At 49.2% G+C, this 23,480-nt stretch overlaps 1 protein-coding gene across 1 annotated transcript; it reads left to right on the top strand.

Moving 5' to 3' along the window:
- Window positions 1-990: 990 nt before the first annotated feature.
- FBXL19 (F-box and leucine rich repeat protein 19) lies at window positions 991-23,480 on the top strand. The gene is made up of 9 exons (XM_018572967.1): window positions 991-995; window positions 6,884-7,027; window positions 7,163-7,249; window positions 7,639-7,809; window positions 8,335-8,367; window positions 9,917-10,542; window positions 16,704-17,008; window positions 19,854-20,072; window positions 22,255-23,480. The coding sequence occupies exons 2-9, from the start codon at window positions 6,980-6,982 to the stop codon at window positions 22,443-22,445; spliced, it is 1,680 nt and encodes a 559-aa protein (XP_018428469.1). The 5' UTR covers window positions 991-995; window positions 6,884-6,979; the 3' UTR covers window positions 22,446-23,480.

Here is a 23,480-nt window from a genome sequence, read left to right as displayed (position 1 = left end):
TGACTTTCAAGAGGCTGATGCATGATGGGATTTGTGGTTTCAGCACAGCTGTAGGGACAAAGTTTGGCTGCCCGTGCCGTAGACATTAGATTGTCCCTCAGCCCAGCTAATAGGTGGCCTGTTCATCGCGTGTACTGTGGAAACAGTCCGTGTACATTCATCAGTCTATAATAGGGACCGGTTAGGGTACATCTATGGGAGACACTGATTACCATGGAGCTGCGAGAATGGGCTGCTGGTGGAACTGCCTTTGAAGTTTCTCTCCAGGCAAAGATTAAATACCCTGTATTGCAAGTTTCCCATAATCGCTGTGCATTGTGAGTTTGCTGCTTTAAATTGGCCTCTAATATCCATAAATGACCTGGATGATCTGCATTTTCACTGTTGTTGGCCCAAGTTCCGGTTCTGGGTTGACAACACTATACAGCCTCCCCCAGCGTTGTCGGTACCCAGAAGTTGCTGCGTCTCATTGTCTTTGCAAGAGCTCAGATTCTTGCTGCATTGCACATGCGCTGGTTGTGTCAGAATGGGCTCTGACCCTGCTCACTCTGGAGGGCCAAAGACTGGGCCACTTCCTGTCATGTGATGGGAATTGTTGGAGACTGGGGACATGCATCAGGACACATTACATGAGACTGATCTAGATCAGGCCTTCTTAAACTTTCTCCACTCGTGACCCCTTTTTGGCCGAGGAAATTTTTAGGGGACCCCAGCATCGGACGGTGTCTCTCCCCTCTTTCCCTCAATGTCGGTGTGTCCCCCCCCTTCCCCTAGCGTCAGTCGGTGTCTCTCTCCTCCTCTCCCCCTCCCCCGCCGTGGACGGACAGTCAGTGTGTCATTACCACCTACTACTAATCCCCCTCTCCCTCCTTATCTTTACCTCCAGCAGCTGTGCTCCACTTCTACTGGGTTAAAGGATGCTCCGTCAATGTAAACAAAAACAAAAAAAAACCTTCCTGCATGCACGTGCTCAGGAAGGTACCAAGTGCACAGAGGTGGGGGGTATGTGACCTTAAAAACTACACTACACTGCACATTAAAGGAAAAGAAAGAAAAATCTTGCTTGGAGCCCAGGCCTCCCCGGCCGCCTGGGCCCCTCACACAACCCCCCTGATGGCGGTCCTGGCCGGGGACTCAGATCGCGACCCCCCTGTTCACTTGTGGGACCCCATATGGGGTCGCGACCCACACTTTAAGAAGCACTGATCTAGATCACTACAAGTTATGACATCAGAGCTGGACAAATCCCAGGAGCCAGGCCCCGTTCACACTGAGCGGTTTATCGCGCGATATCGCTCTGTCGCTTGTCCAATGCACTCCAATGGAGCTTGTACATGACCCTTTTTTTCTGCGATGTCGCGCGATTCGGCCCTAGTAGACTCAATGGTGTGGCGCAAAATCGTGCATTACCGGCGATATTGCGCAACATCACGCGACAGAAGGGTCACTTTTGCACTGCACACTGTAAGGAAAGAATGATGTCACATCAAGATCGCTGTTGATTGGTCACAGCCCAATGTAGCAGCGATGACGGCCCTTCCCAAAAAACGCCCTATGTAGCGTGATAACATGTGTACTGTCGCTCAATATCGCGCAATGTAGCTCAAAGCCGTTCAGCACGAAATCGCACGGAAGAACGTGCAGTACCCATGTCGCTCAGTGTGAATGGGGCCTTAAGGTTTTCTCTTGATGTCAATGGAGCCGGCCCCCTAAAAAAATAAGTCCTGCTGCCTCCCGGGCTGGACAGACTTCTTCTGAAGTCCATATACATGCGTCCACCCCGGAAGGACATAACTTTACAAAGCAATGCTTCCACATCTGTGCTCCCTACAGACCCCTTCAAAATGACTTGTGCCGTGTATGATATCTCCCTCCATATTATAAAAGATCAGAGGACAAATCCTGCGTAAGATTTCCTTTCTCTTCTGTGAAACAAAATCCAATTGTTTTTGTTTCTTCAGTTTGCAGCTTGTGATTTTTCGGCAGGTTGGTAATAAACCTAATAGGCCGTTAAAGACATGATTCCGGCCTCACGCATTACATTTTGTTGTTTAGTTGTTATTGTCTGTTTGGATTGTTCATTTTATACGGTCACTCACTCTTTTTTGATTGGATAAAAGATTTCTATAGTTGCCCCGTCATAGAACGCGTGCATGCTGTGATGATGAATTGTTATTGTTATACATATTGCAGTGCGGCCATCTGAGCAATATTTGATCTCCCCATTTGTGGTCCTTGCTAGACACCGATAGGCCAGAACATTCTGATCACTGAGAGGTGAATAACATTATTCATTACAATGGCACCTGGAAGTTGGGGGAGTATATTACAGTGGCACCTGGAAGTGGGGGGGATATGTTACAATGACACCTGGATGGGGGGATATATTACAATGGCACGTGGAAGTGGGGGGGATATATTAGTGACACCTGGAAGTGGGGGGGATATATTACAGTGACACCTGGACAAGTGTGAGGATTGGAGGGACTTTGACAAGGCATAAATTGTCATGGCTAGACGACTGGGTCAGAGCAACTCCAAAACTGCAGCTCTTGTGGGATGATACCGGTCTGCAGTGGTCAGGACCGATCAAAAGTGGTCCAATGCAGGAAAACCGGTGAACTGGTGACAAGGTCACGGGTGGCCAAGACTCACTGATGCACAAATGGAGGGAAGGCCGGTCGCAGACATGGCAGCCGTCTGGTGCATTGAAGGAATGGCAAAGCACCTGGCACACGGTAACGCACACTAGGTACGCTGCGCGGCATTGTACGGTTATATGGCGGTACCATGCAATTAACGCAGCGCTATGGTGTGAATAGTCCCTCAAGGTATTCCTTCTGTACCTGCACCTGACGCACGTTTACCATAAGCTGCTGCGCACACAAGAAAAGTAATGGGATCTTTTGAAGGCACTAGAGGCCGGAGTTTGGCTACCCCTGACCTAGACCAAGTGCACTGTAACCATACCGTAAGCTGTTGTCTCGATGTCGGCTTTATTTCCATCTTCAGTGGTCATCGAACAATCCGAATTTATATATAGATGTGAAATCTTAGAGGCTTTATGTCTTCCAAGCAGCCGAGGAGGAAGTAGGTCATCCTAGGAAATCCCCTGCTATGGCTTGTGTCCTAGTTAAAGTTAAACTATCCAGGTTCATGATCAGCAAAAAAAAAATGTGACGAGTACTAAATAAATCAAAACGATCTTCACGGGTTTGGCTCCTTGTGCGTTCTACTCACCCCTTAAAGGAGAACTATGGGGTTAAGGCTTTTCCCCATGGTTCTCCTTAGGGTAACGGGAGGACACAAACTAGCGTCCTCCCGTCACCCTAGGCTCAGTATATAGCGAGCTGTAGCTCTCCCTATACTGAGACGCCGCAGCTGAAGCGGATCCCGACAATTGTGCCGGGATCCGCCCAGCTGCGTGAGTGACAGCTGGCTCTGCCTATCTAGAGGCAGAGCCAGCTGTACCCGCCCCCTCCCCCGTCCATTCCGCCAGTCAGCGTTGGAGGAGCGGGGAGGGGGGAATCCAGCCCATCCCCTGTCACGGCAGAGAGCCGTGACAGGATCAAGAGGTGAGCGAATGCCGGTATGTGTTCGCTCACCTCCCGATCTACTGAGCCGACCTGTGACAGTCTCATTGTCACAGGTCGGCTAGAACTATGAGGTGAGTGAAAAGCACCCCCCCTCCCTCATAGTTCTCCTTTAAAGCGGAACTCTGGGCAGCTACAGAGAAATGTCTTGTAAGGCTTTTATTCAGTATATTGGTTTGTTAAAGCGTTCCCGCGCTCTGGTTTTATTACAAGTTGACCAATGCACAAAAATGTAAATTAAAAAACATTCTATTTTTTTAATAATGCAATTGTATCTGACGTTATCACTATTAAAGTAGTTGTATAGGTTGAAGAATTGGACTGTAGGTCATTGGACCAGGCCAATGGGACTTCTAGCATTAGGTTTGGAGGTTAAACTGTTCCAAGTGACAAAAACCGACAGTTGACATTTTTTTAGCTTTTTTTTTTTCCCCTTTGCGGTCACGTGACCCCACAAACCGTCCTAGTTATCTGTACGGTGGGTGGGTGTAAAACTAAGAATGCGACTCCAGTTTTCAGGGCAATTTAGAGAAGACTAACAGCTACTGGAGGAATAATGACATCACGCGTCGCTTCCTTATCCCAACAGCATGGGGAATCTCAGAGACACAGCAGTGTTGTCGGAGCCAGACACAATCCCGGTTCACGTACAGCAGCGGTTCTCAACCTGTGCGTCGCGACCCCCTCGGGGGTCGAATCACGATTTGCCAGGGGTCGCCCGGGAGTCTCCCGCTATTAGCGGCTCTTGGCCGCCCGGGAAAGAAACGCTTTCTCCCGGGAAGTGTAAAGCAGAGTAAACCTTTCCCTGCAGACGTTTTTTTTTTTTTTCTGACATCAGGGCCGCTGGCCACCGTAAGTCAGAAAAAAAACCCACCATAGGAATGCATAGCTAGATTCCTATTGGCTATTTCACTTTGCAATAGCAAACTAGATATTGCACCCACCCTCTGCTGCTGCCAATCAGCAGAGGGGGACATGCAGTTCTCCATCCGGTCCTCTTCTAGTGATTGGCAGCAGCAGAGGGCGGGTGCAATAGCTAGTTTGCTATTGCAAAGTGAAATAGCCAATAGGAATCTAGCTATGCATTACTATGGTGGTTTTTTTTTCTTTTATTCTGACGGCGTACGCCAGCGGTTCTCAACCTGTGGGGGGGTTGCTGTGTGATTTCTGCTGTGCTAGGTGAGAGTCCTCCTCAACCCTCTCCCAGCGCAGTAGTGTCCGTTCTCCCGCCACGCCGCCAGATGTCGCTGAAGCCGCCGCATCATCCCTAAATTTTACCGTTGGGGGTCAACTCAACTTGGCAAATGTTACCAAGGGGTCCCGGCCCTAGAAAGGTTGAGAACCACTGGTGTACAGTGAGGGGAAGCATCCAACATGGACAGAGATAATAAATAACTAATGAAGCAGCTCCGCTCCTGGGTGCTGATCGGCACTGGAAACTAGGTTAGGATCAGGGAAGTTGTCAGTGTTCACCTGCAGGCTGAAGACCTTTTATAGTGAATGAAGCCTCCACCCTGCAGAGCTGACAGCGGTCACATGATGAGGAAACACTTTTGATTGGTTCCCTGCTATTAGTGGGCACCCTGCCTGTTGGTGACCGCAGGAATTGAGAGCCAGCCAAAAAAGACCTAGTACTATTCTTGGGAGTTGCTAAAATATAAGACCTACCCCGAAAATAAGACCAAGTTGTGATCATTCCCAGGGCCGGTGGTGGCATAAGGGGGAACTCGAGGAGCCGCAGGAGAGAACCATCGGTGCCAACAAAGCCAGCGCTAGAGGAAGCAAGGCGGCACCGGAGGGAGCAGAGCCGCATAAGCCGATGCCTCCTCTATAGCGCCTGTCACTGGCGGAGTGATACCAAATGCACTGTGAGGAATCGATAGTGTAAGCGCGCTTCGCTCATTCTTTTGTACATGATTAAGTGGTGAATAAAATAATACCTACCCCGAAAATAAGACCTAGTGTGTTTTTTGAGCCAAAAAAAATATATAAGACAGTGTCTTATTTTCGGGGAAACACGGTAGATGGTTCCATATGTGTCCACCTTTCCTCTGTCCAGTTTGAATGGCTCTAGCTAATCATATTGATCTTCTTTTTTTTTTTCTGCCCTTTCTTCCAGGTGTGGGTGCAGCTGAGGCATCGCGAGGCCCCAGTGGGAGATGTCGGCAAAGGGCCTGGGTGCTGCGCGGCGCAGGAGGACGCGCTGCCGAAAGTGTGAAGCCTGTGTGCGCAGCGAATGCGGCGAGTGCCACTTCTGTAAAGACATGAAGAAGTTCGGAGGTCCGGGGCGCATGAAGCAGTCTTGAAAATCTAAACTTTGATTCATTAACACGATTTAATGTGGCAAAGAAAAGGGATTAAAAAATAAGAACAAATCACTAAAAATATACATACAGAGCACCTCCACCCTCTAGGTTCAAACCCTGTTCTTCTAGACACATAGAAGCCTATCAGGAGTTTGATGGCCATGGCACGCCCATTGCTGCGTCTGATGACTGGATTGCATTGATGGGGTAGCCAAACTTCAACCCTCCAGGTGTGGCAAAACTACAAATCTCATTATGCATTGCCAGACTGACAGCCACAGCGTTTACTTCCAGGGTAGATGTATGTTGGCATTTGTAGTTTCATCACAAGCTGGAGGGTCAGTGTTTGGCTACCCCTGGCATATGAGATGAGGGTCTAGGAAGGGCTACTGAGACACAGCAATGGCTTAAAATATGGGCCTGGGCAAAAATTAGTTGCAGAGCTACCCACTGTAAGGGCCATGTCTCCGACAACTAACACTGTTTCCAGGAGAAGGTTACCGGAATCTACGTCCGGTTTGCAAAGCTGCTTATGTGGGCATGTCTGGTGTCCAGAAAAGAAATGGACACTCCAATAGTGAATCGATTACGTCTATTTATTGACGTACATCAAAAGCAAAATAACACACTTAGTGCCACGTTTCGGGGACACACAGGAACCCCTTCATCAGGCACATCATTTGTTTTGCCTGATGAAGGGGTTCCTGTGTGTCCCCGAAACGTCGCACTAAGTGTGTTATTTTGCTTTTGATGTACGTCAATAAATAGACGTAATCGATGTACTATTGGAGTGCCGGTGTCTTATTTCTTTTCTGCATTAATTTGACGGTGGCCATCCGTCGACTACTGAGCACCCAGGATACTTTGTTGGACGTGCGGTCAGGAGTGCTATGGGTACATGGACTGATGTCTGGTGTCCAGACACCGAGATCCCTAATAGGAGTGTTTGGAAGCCGCGTAATAAGATTTTGTTTTTCTCTGCAGCCTGTACTCCCCCATACTGCTGTGTGTCTTCTATGCGGAGATGCTGGGAAGGAAGACACCGCTCAGGATGAGGAACAGAAGTTTAATCTGTCGCTTATGGAATGTACCATTTGTAATGAGATTGTTCATCCCGGCTGTATCAAGGTAAGACTCCCTACTGAGTGACATGGCCTGCTTCTGGGTTTACACCTGCTGTCTATTGCCTCTCTTCCTTGTATGGCTTCTTTGTTTTTGTAATTGTCTCTTTAACCCCCCACCCCATTTTTTTTTCTTTTTCAGATGGGCAAAGCCGAAGCGGTTATAAACACTGAGATTCCCAACTGCTGGGAGTGTCCGAGATGTAAGCGCGAAGGCCGGACATGCAAGGTGAAGTACCTGACTTGTTCTGCAGTTGGCAGGGTAAAGGGTCAGCAAGATGGGCTTGTGTTGTCTGTGCTGGTGCCATAATCGGCCCAGGAAAAGGTGTGGGACACAGGTTGCATCCTCAGCCATTTGGGTCATTGGGGCATGCGTGTGCCTTCATCAGTTCATGGAAGACGGGACCTCCTGTGGGTAACTTACTTGTGACATCCTAATAGTTACTTCGGTTGTGGTGGTCTAGAACCTTTTTGAAGACAAAATTTTGTCTTTGCAAAAAAAAAAAAAAAGCCCAGCGGGCTGGTACTAGAATTTCTATCTTGAAGGGATATACCTTTTTTTTTATAACTAAGGCCTGCTGCTTGGTAGAAACAGGCTAACGTCTTCCATTCTTCCAGGACCCCCTGGATGGGTCGGGGAAAAAACGTCCTGATAATGGCGAAGATGCCGTGCGGTGGAAACTGACGGACGATCAGGCTCCAGGCAAGAAGAAAACCACAGATGAGAATCAGGGACATAAAAGGAAGAAGGAGAAGGAGCCGGTGCAGGAGGCAGGAGTGAAGAAAAAGGTAATGGGACACAAGATGTGAATACACCGCTGGCTGCACTTGTTAAAGTAGAACTACAGGCTTTTGTGTCCCCCCTCTCCCTTTCCCTTCCATATTTAAAAAGAAAAATGGAGGCAATTTGGTACTTGCCCTCTCACACTTCAGCGCTGTCCCCCAACTTCCTCCTCGGTCCGCCATAAGAGCTGGGCTTGCAGTACTCCCGGACTGTGCGGTGCTCATGTTATGTGACCACGGCTCAGTCCTGGAAGAACCTGTCCCCCACCACCAATGGAAGAGGAGGAAGCTGCTGTGACATCACCCGTCTGACTTAGGGGGGTCTGGGAGTGGGGTGTATAACATGCCTGGCGTTCCTGTTTAAAACACGACTATTTTAATGCATAATAATGCTTTTCAGGTAGAAGTTCCATTCTTTCCTATGTGTGCGGATCACGTCTATATGTTGCAGTTTAGTGCCTTTGTAAAGGGAAAGTGTAAGGACCGGGTTTGTGTTTAAAACATGTTCTCACTTTCTTCTCCCTCTTGCAGGTAAAGTCTGAGAAAGATAAGAAAATTAAAAAGGTGAGTGAGGCTCTTTGACCCTTGATGATGCACATTAAAGCCGAACTCCAGAATCCTTTAAAATGGTCTCCTACACTTCCCTTTACCTCAACCTTAAATGAGAGCAATGGGGTAACCCAGGGATGTCCAAACTGCGGCCCTCCAGCTGTGATGGAACTACGAATCCCATGAGGCTTTGCAAGATTCCCACAGACATGACTCCCGGAGAGAGATGCTTCATGGGATTTGTTGTTTCACCACAGCTGGAGGGCCGCAGTTTGGTCATTCCTTGGGTTACCTTTTTAGCCCATAGTGCTTTTTAGGGTCACGGGAGGACATGTACTAACCTCCTCCTCCTACCTCCCGTGACCCAAAGCTCAGTAAATAGCGAGCTTTTGCCCGCTATATTCTAAGAGCGCCGCAGCTGTGATGGATCCTGATAATACTGTTGAGATCCACCCAGCTGCGTGAGTGACAGCGGCCTCTGCCTATCTAGAGGTATAGCCAGCTGTGCCCGCCCCCTCCCCCGTCCGTTCCTCCACACAGCGCTGGAGGATCGGAGGGGGGCAATCCCTGCATGGAGCAGTGACAGTCACCGCTCTCTGTAGGGAGATGATCCGGGAAGTGAGCGATCGACGTTATGTGTTTGCTCACTTCACGATCTATAGTGTCAACGTGTCACACGTCGGCTCGAACTATGAGGATGTGTGTAAATCACTCACCTGATAATTCTCCATTTAAAGAACAACTACTTTTTCCCTCTGTTAAAAAAGAATCTTTGAATGTGTCATGACATCATTATTAGTATTGTGGTGTAGGTATGTGCGTCCGCTGGGAGAAGGGAACATTGAGACGGCCAGCGCAGACACACAATCACAAGAGGCTCTTGTGATTGTGTGACGTCTATGTCCAATAAATGGACATGTTGGATTATTCTACTGAGTGCTGGTGATTCCTTTTCCTATATTGAGCTACATTGCACATTTTGTCGCGCTACGTAGTGCGACTTATCGCAGGGACTTTGTAGCTGCTACATTGGGCTGTAACCAATCAAAAGCAGTCTTGATGTGACATCATTCCTCCCTCCTTATATTTCTGTGCAAGAGTGACACTTCTGTAGCGCGACTTAGTGCAACAATGTCCTACACCATTAAAGTCTATTGGGCCAAATCGCACAAAATCGCCCGCAAAATAGGTCATGTTTGAGGGACGAGCTACAGGCGACATTGAAATGCATTAGACAAGCTTCATTGAGGGACATTGAGGTGATTTTTGAGCGATTTTTGGCGCTGAAATCGCTCAGTGTGAATGGGGCCTTGAGGACCGGTTTAAGAGCTGAAGAAGAGAGCATAGTGAACACGGGTCTTGTAAACCAGATATTCGGAGACTGAGCCATCTCAATGAGAGTATTGCTAAAAAAATGACGGACTCCATATTGCTAGGACTAGGCTATTGCGAAGCGGTATTAATGCTTCTGACTGGAGTTCAGCTTTATGGTTAAGAGTTTTTAGTCTTCTAAAAAAACGTTATAAAACATTTGATGTTCCATAATCATATTTTTTTTATACAGGAGCCTCAGACGCCAACCGAACCCACTCCGGTGCTGGACCGCTCCCACCAGCGAGAAAAGATCGAGCGCTTCAAGCAGATGTGTCAGATGTTGGAGAGGGCTCGCAGCACCACCTCCAGTTCCAGCTCCGATTCCGACTCCGATTCCGACTCCAAAGGCTCGCGGGGGAGCAGCGACACGGGCGAAGGGGAGAGCCGGACTTCGCGCGTCAGCTTCAGTACCAGCTCGGACGAGGACGACGACAGAGCGAGCTCTACGGACGGACAGAACGGCACCAGGAACGGCAAACAGAAGTCGCCCAGATCAAACTGCCGCGAGAAAGAGAACCGGAGAGGCGGTGGGGCCGCGGCCAAGAAGGGAACTTGTAGCAGGAATGCAGTGCAACCCTTATCCAGGAGCCAACTCTTAAAAAGGCCGCTGGTCCCGTCTCCGCCAAAACCCCCTCCCCTGCAACTAGAGAGACATGTGGTACGACCCCCTCCTCACAGCCCCGAGCCGGACTCTCTCCCCCTGGACAGTGGAATGGACCATGTAATGCAGAGGGGGGTCTGGCTCTCTGTATTCAGGCACTTGGGACAGAAAGAGCTGTGTGTTTGTATGCGGGTGTGCCGAACCTGGAACCGGTGGTAAGAATTGAGGGTTACTCAGGGAGTTCTGTAATACTGGTCTTGTCTACCTTTCAGGAAAGTCCCAAAAAAACTCTGTAAAAGGTTGTATAGAAGTCAACAGAAAAGGGACTCCTTCACCCCGATTCCTGGTCATAAAGCATGCTGATTCATTGGTACCTTAAATTGACATGAAACCCTCAGATTTTGTAACATAAACCAATACTGTAATGTGTGCCTTACTGTAATCCATGGTTGTTTCCCTTCTCTTTGCTGCTCTTCCTTTTAAATCCTCATGTCTTCTCATGCTGGGGGAGAACTTCCCTTTGCAGCAGAGTGCCTCTTCCTGTAGTGCTGGCTCAGGTTGCAAACCTATACACAGACACCGTGTATCCATTCCTGAGACATGGTAGTCTGCTGCAAAACAGAAGTTCTGCCCAGCATGAGAAGAGATGAGGATTTAAAAGGAAGAGCAGCAAAGAGAAGGGAAACAACCATGGATTACAGTAAGGCGCACATTACAGTATTGTTTTATGTTACAAAAGCTGAGGGTTTAATGTCACTTTAAAGCAAACTTTTCACACGTTGGAGAGGATGGAAAACAAAAGCATTTAAAGGAAGATCCCACCCATCTAGAGTAGGAAAGATTAGAACCTCTGTCCACTTGGAAAGGTTTCCCTTTCACTTCCTGTTATATAGACCAAACAGGAAGTTGAGGGAATCATTGCAAAGTGGACAGATGGCAGAAAAAAAAACGTTTAATAAGCAGATTTGGGGGAAGGATGAGAACCTAAACAGAAGGTCTAAGTTTTCTAATCTTTTTTCCAGGATTGGGGCAAGAATTTACTCTACACACTCATGGGAATAAGCTTGCTTAAGGGCTCGTTCACACCATCCAGTGCGTTCAGGATACGGTTCCGTGCCATGAACGCACTGGATCGCATTAACAAAGGTTCCCCGCGGGAGGAGGCGTGGTGGTGCCATTAATTTCAATGGCAACGCAGACATGCCTCCTGCCCGCACCAGAACGCATGGTACCACAATGCCCTGCATTCCAGTGTCAGAAACAGGTGCCTGCATGGTGTGAACAGGCCCTCTAAGTGTTACTATGGGCAAAATAAAAAGCGATGCATAGGATATAGTCTGGCATTAGCACAGCAGGTATTGTTCCTCAGCGCCCCACATAACAATGTTTTATTTTACTTAGGGCTGCAACAACTAATCGATGATGAGAATAGTTGGCAACTATTCTCATCATGGATTAGTTGTTTGGAGAGGGAGAGAGATTTTTTTTTTTTATGCAACAAATTGATCACAAAAATAATCGGGCAACTAATCGATAATGAAAATATTAGCGGCAGCTCTAATTCTACTTGTTAATCCCACCAGTAGATCTGTTCTTTCTCTGGTAACATACAAAGCTGTCCAGCAGACGAGTCAGGTACAGGGATGTGACAAACTATATAACATTGCTGGGGGTGCTTACAATGGTCACCTTTCTATTATTGTGGTTTGAAACTTTTTTTTTTCCCCCCCCCCAAAAAAAGAAAAACTTTGAGGGTGTTGAGCTGCAGTTTTCCATTGAGACCCTTAGAACCGCAGTGCACCTTAAGCTGGCCATACACCTAGAGATTATCTGCAGGTTCTCTATGGTCAGATGGAAAAAGTGCAACAGATTCCTCCGTCTACGCTAAACTGTGTGTATGGAGGAATCTCCCGCTGGGCCGAGCCTCAGTATCTTGCTAGTCACCCCCGCTGGCTGTCAAAATACCTGAACAATCTGATTGGATGCCGGCAGTGTTCAGGCATTTTGAGAGCCAGCAAGCGGGGCCGACTAGCAAGATACTGAGGCTTGGCCCAGCGGGAGATTCCTCCATACACACTTTTTCCATCTGACCATAGTGAACCTGCAGATTATCTCTAGGTGTATGGCCGGCTTTAGAAACCCATGGCATTTTCTGTACAATCAGACATGATATCACATTCTTCAATTCTATATGGCAGAGTGATCCCATGGGTTAGTGTCTCAGTGTGACGTTTTGATCCCTCATTACTCAATTGTGCACATTTAGATTGACTTCACACCTTATGTGTTGCTGTAATGGATAACCCCCTGGTCAGGTGTGGTCTATTCATTTTAAATGGTACCCCTAAACACCTTACCAGTGCCCCTCCAAGCACAGCCCAACCACTGGAAACGATGCACTCCCTGTGTGTCTGATAACTGAGCAGCGGTTGGGAAGCGAGGCATAGTGGTTGTTGCGCCCTCTAGTGGCTCATTTACAAAATGCTACAGTTGGGTGTCACCCCTACATTTAATGTGTCCGTGTCTCCCATGTAGTTGTGTGTAAATGTAGACTGGCTTTATTTTCTTCTTTGCTGTAAAATGCCTGAAGATCCTGCCAGTCTCCCTTCTTTACAGTTGCAATTAGGGATGCACCGATACTAGTATAGGTGCCGATACCGAGTATTTGGGCTCGTACTCGCCAAAATGCTCCGATGCCTAGCACGAGTACTTCCGGTATCAGGAAGCAGGGCAGCGCGTCCTTACACGCTGCCCGGTTTCCTGTAAACCCTCAGATTTTTTAACATAAACCAATACTGTAATGTGTGCCTTACTGTAATCCATGGTTGTTTCCCTTCTCTTTGCTGCTCTTCCTTTTAAATCCTCATGTCTTCTCATGCTGGGGGAGAACTTCCCTTTGCAGCAGAGTGCCTCTTCCTGTAGTGCTGGCTCAGGTTGCAAACCTATACACAGACACCGTGTATCCATTCCTGAGACATGGCAGTCTGCTGCAAAACAGAAGTTCTGCCCAGCATGAGAAGAGATGAGGATTTAAAAGGAAGAGCAGCAAAGAGAAGGGAAACAACCATGGATTACAGTAAGGCGCACATTACAGTATTGTTTTATGTTACAAAAGCTGAGGGTTTAATGTCACTTTAAAGCAAACTTTTCACACGTTGGAGAGGATGGAAAACAAAAGCATTTAAAGGAAGATCCCACCCATCTAGAGTAGGAAAGATTAGAACCTCTGTCCACTTGGAAAGGTTTCCCTTTCACTTCCTGTTATATAGACCAAACAGGAAGTTGAGGGAATCATTGCAAAGTGGACAGATGGCAGAAAAAAAAACGTTTAATAAGCAGATTTGGGGGAAGGATGAGAACCTAAACAGAAGGTCTAAGTTTTCTAATCTTTTTTCCAGGATTGGGGCAAGAATTTACTCTACACACTCATGGGAATAAGCTTGCTTAAGGGCTCGTTCACACCATCCAGTGCGTTCAGGATACGGTTCCGTGCCATGAACGCACTGGATCGCATTAACAAAGGTTCCCCGCGGGAGGAGGCGTGGTGGTGCCATTAATTTCAATGGCAACGCAGACATGCCTCCTGCCCGCACCAGAACGCATGGTACCACAATGCCCTGCATTCCAGTGTCAGAAACAGGTGCCTGCATGGTGTGAACAGGCCCTCTAAGTGTTACTATGGGCAAAATAAAAAGCGATGCATAGGATATAGTCTGGCATTAGCACAGCAGGTATTGTTCCTCAGCGCCCCACATAACAATGTTTTATTTTACTTAGGGCTGCAACAACTAATCGATGATGAGAATAGTTGGCAACTATTCTCATCATGGATTAGTTGTTTGGAGAGGGAGAGAGATTTTTTTTTTTTATGCAACAAATTGATCACAAAAATAATCGGGCAACTAATCGATAATGAAAATATTAGCGGCAGCTCTAATTCTACTTGTTAATCCCACCAGTAGATCTGTTCTTTCTCTGGTAACATACAAAGCTGTCCAGCAGACGAGTCAGGTACAGGGATGTGACAAACTATATAACATTGCTGGGGGTGCTTACAATGGTCACCTTTCTATTATTGTGGTTTGAAACTTTTTTTTTTCCCCCCCCCCAAAAAAAGAAAAACTTTGAGGGTGTTGAGCTGCAGTTTTCCATTGAGACCCTTAGAACCGCAGTGCACCTTAAGCTGGCCATACACCTAGAGATTATCTGCAGGTTCTCTATGGTCAGATGGAAAAAGTGCAACAGATTCCTCCGTCTACGCTAAACTGTGTGTATGGAGGAATCTCCCGCTGGGCCGAGCCTCAGTATCTTGCTAGTCACCCCCGCTGGCTGTCAAAATACCTGAACAATCTGATTGGATGCCGGCAGTGTTCAGGCATTTTGAGAGCCAGCAAGCGGGGCCGACTAGCAAGATACTGAGGCTTGGCCCAGCGGGAGATTCCTCCATACACACTTTTTCCATCTGACCATAGTGAACCTGCAGATTATCTCTAGGTGTATGGCCGGCTTTAGAAACCCATGGCATTTTCTGTACAATCAGACATGATATCACATTCTTCAATTCTATATGGCAGAGTGATCCCATGGGTTAGTGTCTCAGTGTGACGTTTTGATCCCTCATTACTCAATTGTGCACATTTAGATTGACTTCACACCTTATGTGTTGCTGTAATGGATAACCCCCTGGTCAGGTGTGGTCTATTCATTTTAAATGGTACCCCTAAACACCTTACCAGTGCCCCTCCAAGCACAGCCCAACCACTGGAAACGATGCACTCCCTGTGTGTCTGATAACTGAGCAGCGGTTGGGAAGCGAGGCATAGTGGTTGTTGCGCCCTCTAGTGGCTCATTTACAAAATGCTACAGTTGGGTGTCACCCCTACATTTAATGTGTCCGTGTCTCCCATGTAGTTGTGTGTAAATGTAGACTGGCTTTATTTTCTTCTTTGCTGTAAAATGCCTGAAGATCCTGCCAGTCTCCCTTCTTTACAGTTGCAATTAGGGATGCACCGATACTAGTATAGGTGCCGATACCGAGTATTTGGGCTCGTACTCGCCAAAATGCTCCGATGCCTAGCACGAGTACTTCCGGTATCAGGAAGCAGGGCAGCGCGTCCTTACACGCTGCCCGGTTTCCTGATTGGCTGGGAAGCGGCTCCATGCTCTCGTCACTTGTGATGAGAGAGCATGGAGCCGACTTCCCGGCCAATCAGGAAGGCGGGCAGCGTGTAATGACGCGCTGCCCGGCTTCCTGATTGGTCGGGAAGCTGGCCAATTAGGAAGGCGGGTGCCGAGTAATGACGCAGCGCCCGGCATTCTGATTGGCCGGGAAGCTGGCTTCATGCTCCTTCGTCATCTCATATCGAGGGAGCATGGAGCCGGCCTCCTGGCCAATCAGAAAGCAGGGTGTCGGGTCATTGCAAGGCGCCCGGCTTCCTAATTGGCCAGCAAGACGGCTCCGGCTGGGTACCGGAGGAAGGCCGCGTTCTGGCTGTAGAGGCCCTGGGGGTGACGAGGGGACAGACTTTCTTGTTAATCGGGAAGCCGGGTGGCGAGTCATTACACGCCAGCTGGCTTCCTGAATGGGACTTCCGTTACTCGGTAATTGGTATCGGCGAGTACCGGAAAAAAATTATCGGTGCTCGGTACCAAAATACCGGTATCAGTGCATCCCTAGTTGCGATCTATCCACGCTTATCATGGAAGCAGATCCGCACTGGTGTGGTCACTTTGCGTATCAGTCTTTCCTGTTTGGAGTCGCAAGACGCCATGATGATGCACGGTGCCCCCGTATATCTTTCATGGGCAGTTCAGGTGCCACTCCCTCCCCCGCCCAGCCCTGATGTGTTGATTGACAGCGGCTCCCACAGGGGCGTTCATACCATATTGAACTGGGACAGTTGTGATGGGATGGAGTGACTCCTATCAGAAGACATGGGAGCAATGTCCTTTTTAAGTTTCCGTCACATGCCCAGACCCAGAAAGGACACCTGTGATTGGTTGCAGAGTACAGCAGTGGTCGAAGAGACTGTCCTCATTCTGTCGTCAGCATTGAATAAAACTTTATTGTTCCCAATGAAGAATACAAAAGGTCTGCCCAGACCCTCCTCGCTTTAACGGATTTCACCCAAACAGGGCTTGGTCGTAGAGGTATTTGGGTAAAATGTATCGGGGCGAGGAGGGTCTGGGCAGAACTTCTGTATTCTACTAAAGTTTTATTCATGCTGACGCCATCGGAGTCTGGCCGGTCTCTTGGCCGCTGACACGTGCAGAGCGGGGACAAATTCCATGCCTACAGAAGCTGGACTCGGCACTCCGGTTCTTCTTTTCACTAATGTAGTGACCCTCTAACAGTTTGCATTCTGTATCACGGCAGGTGCTGCGACCGACGCCTCTGGACATCCATTGACTTGAGCAGGCGGAAATCAATCACCCCTCCGATGCTGAGTGGTATGGAAATAGAAGGAAGAGGGCTAATCATTTCTCTTTGCTCATTCTCGTCATTCTCTCTCTTAGGATTAAAGGAACTTCTATTGGCTGGATGTACATGGAGCGCAGTCTCCTCTCTCTGTACTGCCTCCTTCCCCTGCCTGTCTCTGCTGGACCTCGGCTGGGTACAGGGCATGAAAACTTCCCACCTCCGTGAGCTGCTCTCACCTCCCACCACCGACTGCAAGACAGGTGAGTGTCCCTTGGGCCCCTCCCACAAGATAGGCCAGTGTCCTTCTGGCCCCTCCCACAAGATAGGCCAGTGTCCCTCTGGCCCCTCCCACAAGATAGGCCAGTGTCCCTCAGGCCCCTCCCACAAGATAGGCCAGTGTCCCTCAGGCCCCTCCCACAAGATAGGCCAGTGGCTTGGCTTTATCACAACATTTGCTTTCAAGGGTAACTCTGCCTACAGTGTATATTAAACCCTACAGTTAATCTGCCAGAAATCCAGTGCTCTCCTGTGTACTCTGCAATGTTATCTCAGACATTAGCAGCCCTTTCCAATTATCCTCCGTGGACTGAAGAACACCTCCTCCAAATGTATGGAGATTAGAAGAGGGGAAAGCGTTCTGTAGTCCTAAAGCACTACCTGTCCTATAGTGACTGCATTAGACTGTCTCTACCCCTTGGGAAATCTTTTTTTGAGATCACAGCGCTGAGTTCCCGGGTCTGTACACCCGCTGTGCCCATTATGAGGAGCTCCCACCCTCCCTGTGCTGAGTTCCCGGGTCTGTACACCCGCTGGGCCCATTATGAGGAGCTCCCACCCTCCCTGTGCTGAGTTCCCGGGTCTGTACACCCGCTGGGCCCATTATGAGGAGCTCCCACCCTCCCTGTGCTGAGTTCCCGGGTCTGTACACCCGCTGGGCCCATTATGAGGAGCTCCCACCCTCCCTGTGCTGAGTTCCCGGGTCTGTACACCCGCTGGGCCCATTATGAGGAGCTCCCACCATCCCTGTGCTGAATTCCCGGGTCTGTACACCCGCTGTGCCCATTATGAGGAGCTCCCCCCATCCTTGTGCTGAATTCCCGGGTCTGTACACCCGCTGTGCCCATTATGAGGAGCTCCCCTCATCCTTGTGCTGAGTTGCCGGGTCTGTATACCGGCTGTGCCAATTATGAGGAGCTCCCACCATCCCTGTGCTGAGTTCCCGGGTCTGTACACCCGCTGTGCCCATTATGAGGAGCTCCCACCATCCCTGTGCTGAGTTCCCGGGTCTATACACCTGCTGTGCCCATTATGAGGAGCTTCCACCATCCCTGTGCTGAGTTCCTGGGTCTGTACACCCGCTGTGCCCATTTTAAGGGGGTCCCCCCATCCCTGTGCTGAGTTCCTGGGTCTGTACACCCGCTGTGCCCATTATGAGGAGCCCCCACCATCCCTGTGCTGAGTTCCTGGGTCTGTACACCCGCTGTGCCCATTATGAGGAGCCCCCACCATCCCTGTGCTGAGTTCCTGGGTCTGTACACCCGCTGTGCCCATTATGAGGAGCTCCCACCATCCTTACTGGATTCACTTAATATGGAGGGATACAGCAATGGGGATGGGAATGTCATGGGATGGAGGTCTTATCACTGGGGTCACCAATAGGTATGAGAAGCCATCGGCAGGTTTCTTGGCCCACCAGCATGTTGCAGTAACTGACATGTCACTGTTGGCTGGAACATCCCCTTGAAGTCTGCAGTCTCGGTGTTGCACAGCAGGTGGCGCCTCTGTAATCTGTATTTATGCTGCAAAGCATTTCACCATTGCTTCCAGTTGCAGAATTGTGCTATATGTAATAGTTCCACGAAAGGGAATCTCCTGGTTTCCTAATGATATAAAAACATATCCACATCACCTTTTGTCATTTTGTGTAGCAAAAAATACTTTTTATCTGCAGCAGTCCAGTGAAAACTTCATATTAAAGGAGAACTATGAGGGGGGTGCTTTGCACTCAGCCTCATAGTTCTAGCCGACCTGTGACAATGAGACTGCCACAGGTCGGCTCAGTAGATGGGGAGGTGAGCGAACACATACCGGCGTTCGCTCACTTCTCGATCCTGTCACGGCTCTCTGCCGTGCCGGGAGTGGCTGGATTCCCCCCTCCCCCCTCCGATCCTCCAGCGCTGACTGGCGGAACGGACGGGGAGGGGGCGGGTACAGCTGGCTCTGCCTCTAGATAGGCAGAGCCAGCTGTCACTCACGCAGCTGGGCGGATCCAGACAGAATTGTCGGGATCCGCTTCAGCTGCGGCGTCTCAGTATATAGAGAGCTGTAGCACGCGGTATACTGAGCCTAGGGTGACGGGAGGACGCTAGTTTGTGTCCTCCTGTTACCCTAAGGAGAACTATGGGGAAAAGCCCTGACACCATAGTTCTCCTTTTAATATTCTCGCAACTTGAACATCCTAAAACAGCAGCATTTCCACCAATGCAACCTAGCTGTCATTTACTAAATGGATGTCTAAAGCGAAGCTGAAGTCTGGAAGCTGTGCCTAAAAAAAAAAAAAAAAAAAAAAGGCAGAGAGCCAAGACTAGGTACCAGTACTGCCTGTGATCTACCTGCAGGTGATCTTTCTCCATTATAGACTTTACCTTGCCTTGTTTTGCACTGCATCTCTGGAGGTGGCCATCTTGGTAGAGGCAGGGCTTTGCTTTCTCATGTCAGAGCCTCCAGCAAGGAGAACATTGAGTAGCACAACAGTTGGCATCACCAAATCTTACTGCAGATCTGGAGAGGTCAGAATTCAGAGGCAGCAGTACCTTAGATCGCACATTATAGATATGCAGGTGTAATGCTATAGAGCACAGGATTGCTCAGGCAGACTTTGACATTGAGGTGGAAGGTCCGCTCTAACATCAAAAATTTGTGATGCTAAGTCCACTTTAGAGCATTTAAAAATGCGTTTAAAATGCAGATCTCTCTGAAAACCTCATCAGAGATGAGAAGTTTGGCAGCGAACACTCCATAGCACATTCCCAGTTAGCGATTTGCATGCGCAGACCCCTGTGCTCCCATCAGGATTGTATCCCCTAATCTTTTATTCTCTCACAGTTGTGTCGGACCCCCGGGGCCGGTTGCCCTCCCTCTCTGACCTGCGGCTGTGCGGTTTGGATATGGGGGACTCTGCCCTCCGTTTGCTGCTTCGCCACACTCCTCGTCTCAACCGCCTGGATCTGAGTCACTGCGTCCAGATCAGTGACCACGGGATCCACATACTGACCGCAGTCACCTCCCCGCTGAGGGACAGCCTCACTCACCTCAACCTCACAGGTACCGGCTCCTCCCTCTGTCTACATGGACGGTTTATATTTTTATTTATAAGGAAATGAGTAACCTGTAGGCCTCATTCACATGAAAAACGTACAGCTCCGTGCTGCGTGCAGTGCCGTATCGGGCAGCTCCCGGGAAGGACAGGTCCTGCGTGTGATTAGTACGCAGCCCCCATTCTTCTCTATGGGACTACGCAGCCCTACGCTCACCTCAAGTGCAGGTCCGTGCGGGTTTCCCGGCTCAGACGCAGATCAATCCATCCTGTCAGCACACGGGTACGGAGACCCGCACGGACCTGCACTTGAGGTGAGCAAAGGGGGGCGTACGGCCGCGTATTCCAATAGAGAAGGACAGGGGCTGTGTACCAATCACACGCAGCACCTGTCCTTCCCGGGAGCTGCCCAATACGGAGCTGTACGTGCCGGCCTTTTCTCGTGTGATTTGAGGCCGTAATCTTTATCCAGAAGAATGTTAGCGTTGCCTTTGTTTTGTGTCACGCTCCTTTCCTTCTTTGCACCATGGATTGTATCTTGCTTCAGTATTGATCCACTTTTTTTTTTACCTAAAATGTTAACTTCTATTATAACAAAGTAGAAATGTGATTCCCAGCTGGCTCCTACACCGTTCCCTCCAGCCCTGCTCCAGCGATGGAATGTCCCTTGGCGTCCTCCTGCTCTGTACACAGTATAGAACATGATGGCTCACAGGACCATAGACTGCATGAGCGAGGCTGGAGGGAACAGTCTAAGAGCAAGCTGGGATCATGGCTCAGGTGAGTATATCTTTCATTTTGGCTCCCTAGACAAAACGAGCACTTAAACCTTGCAGTGTAGGGGTAGCCCCACTGCAAGGGTTAGGATTTGGTTGGCCTGTAGCTTTATATACAACTTATATATGTGCACTTGGCTTGGGGTGAGCAGCATTGTATGACTGCATTCAGTGGTTGCCTAAGAGAAGTAGCACTTTTTCAGTCCTTTATGGTACTTTATATTCATTATTGGTAAGTTTTTTTGAAGACTTACACACAGGGTATCACTCACGTTTTGATCCATATATTTATTCACATAATTTCATATTTATTCCAAACCTTTAGCGCTGTGACAACACTTTACACTTTCACTTTACACCTCTCATAGCAGCTTTAGGATCATTACTTGACTTTTAGTTTACTTTCCAAAAGCGCAGATTTTTTGTTGCAATCATGCCTAAGAGAAGGACCTAAGCAGGTTGGTGGCAAAGAGCATGCAGGACTGCGTGGTATCTGGCCACAAAGTATAATGTGTTACGGTCCGGTGTCCAGATTGTTACTACGTCACCCCTGTAGCCTGAAGAACGACATAAGGGCATGTAAATGACAGTAAGAGCAGGCACGAAATGCTGTGGGACACTTCCTTTTGCACAGCAGGAAATTCTGTTTTGGTGTGTAGCATCAGTGGCAGACCAATAGACAGTAAGGCCTCATTCACACGAGAAACGGCCGCCACGTACAGCTCCGTGCATGGCCGTATCGGGCAGCTCCCAGGAAGGACGGGTGCTGCGTGTGATTAGTACACTACCCCTGTCCTTCTCTATGGGAGTACGCCGTCCTACGTTCACCTGTCCGTGCGGGTGTCCGTACTCGTATGCTGACAGGATGGATCCTGTCTGCGTCCAAGCTGGGACACCCGCACGGTCCTGCACTTGGGGTCAGCGTAGGGCGGCGTATGACCGCATACTCCCATAGAGGAGGACAGTGGCTGCGTACTAATCACACACATCACCTGTCCTTCCCAGGAGCTGCCCGATACGGCCATGCACGCAGCACAGAGCTGTACATGCCTGCCGTTTCTCATGTGAATGAGGCCTAAAAGTGAGGGGAGGAAATGAAGGATGGAAGCCCCCTTACTAAATAAAAGAGCCTGAAATTTCACTCTAAAAGTAACCTCACAGCATAGAACTGAAGGAAGTGCCATGTGCAGACTTGATTTTGTAGGTGTCGCTGTGGGGGTGTAATCCCGATCCTGGATTTGCATTTCATTTGTTCCCTCTACATAAGTGCTCCAGGTGAACACCTCGTAGTATTGAATGACAGCCCCGGGTCTACCACCTTCAATAGCAAGTTGGCAAAGGCGAGTCCTCTCGTGATAGGTCACTTTTGAAATGTCCCACTCTGCAGTAACCTTATACTCCTCCTCCTTTTCAGGGTGTCTCCGTCTGACTGACCAATCTCTGGCCTTCTTCAAGCGCTGCCCCCACCTGCAGCTGGTGGACCTGCGCTCGTGCCGCCTCCTCACCAGCGAGGGCTTTCAGCGGTTGCTTCAGGATCCTCCCTCTGAGCCCAACGTGAAACCCTTCCAATGCGCCGAGGAGCAAGTCCTGAGCCGGGAAACCTAGAGGCGCAAGAAAAGGCCTCCTGACAAGGCACTCCTGCCCCGGACAGGGGCTATTCTACTGTATCTGCCTCTTCTACATGCCCAGATGCTGCCGCTGGGCCTGGAAAGTGAGGTTGCACTGAACTCCTTGACTTACGCTGCGGAAACGACAGCTGGTGGTAGCCGGAAGCTGTCGCCGCGCCTGGAATGGAAGCGGTTCGTCGTTGGGGGAAGGAACTTCTTTTATCTGGACTTGACCATTTGGGGTGTGGACACCCTGAAATATATTAAAATAGGGGGGAGGGGCACAAATGGGCTCAATACCTCTTTGCAGCCTATCGCAGGCTTGTTTAATCCATGGTCGCCCTCTCTCTACCCTGCTGCGTTCTCCTGACATGACGCAATGCATGCACGGCAGCGCTAGCGCACGCCAAGGAGAGGGGCAATGGTTTACTGTCATTAAAGGGTCTGGGTGGTCGTGGGTTTTTTTGGGTGGGCGGGGTGACATTCTGCAGGATGGATATAAGGGGTTGGGATGTACTTGATGCCACATAGTTTTTGGGGGGAACTGAGGGCCTCTGGGAAATTTTGGGGTACAAAACTGCAGGGTTCTAAAGGGTTCAGCTAATTTGCTCACTGAATCCCGTCCTGCTAAAGGCGCTTAGGAGGGTTCGAGAGGCAGAAAGCGCCTCTAGCCTTATTCTCAGGGTAAGGGCGATCTGTGCCTGGCGCGTCACGGCGCCGGGCACATCGATACCGAGTATCTTCTTATCTCACTGGTGTTATTAAAGTTTTACTCCACCTGTTTCGTATTTGTTTTCAAGACAGGACAGTGAAATCGTCAACTTCCTAAACAGTATGTATTGCCTACCTTGGTCTGCCACGCTTTCCTTCAGTGAATCAGTGGTTAAGGTTCACTTCGTTGCCATGGGAAAGCTGCGTATGGAGCCGCCGCCCCCCCCCAGTGAGGGAGTGTTCTTCTGAACACATCATTCCATTTATCTACAGTTTCCAAGCAGACCACAATAAAAAGTTGAACATTCCCCTTTAAATATCA

The sequence above is a fragment of the Nanorana parkeri genome, unplaced genomic scaffold, assembly GCF_000935625.1.
Source record: "Nanorana parkeri isolate BGI_ZX_2015 unplaced genomic scaffold, ASM93562v1 scaffold2188, whole genome shotgun sequence".
Classification (NCBI taxonomy): domain Eukaryota; kingdom Metazoa; phylum Chordata; class Amphibia; order Anura; family Dicroglossidae; genus Nanorana; species Nanorana parkeri.
The sequence above is the reverse complement of the archived record's forward strand: the minus strand, read 5'-3'. Positions and strand labels throughout refer to the sequence as shown.

What these genes read in the sequence shown, in the direction of transcription:
- FBXL19 (XM_018572967.1), top strand. Translation starts at nt 6,980, where the DNA reads ATGGAATGTACCATTTGTAATGAGATTGTTCATCCCGGCTGTATCAAG. An exon ending in AGGCAGGAGTGAAGAAAAAG is followed by an intron (nt 7,810 to 8,334) that starts GTAATGGGACAC and finishes TCCCTCTTGCAG; the next exon opens with GTAAAGTCTGAGAAAGATAA. An exon ending in TGCCGAACCTGGAACCGGTG is followed by an intron (nt 10,543 to 16,703) that starts GTAAGAATTGAG and finishes GTATCACGGCAG; the next exon opens with GTGCTGCGACCGACGCCTCT.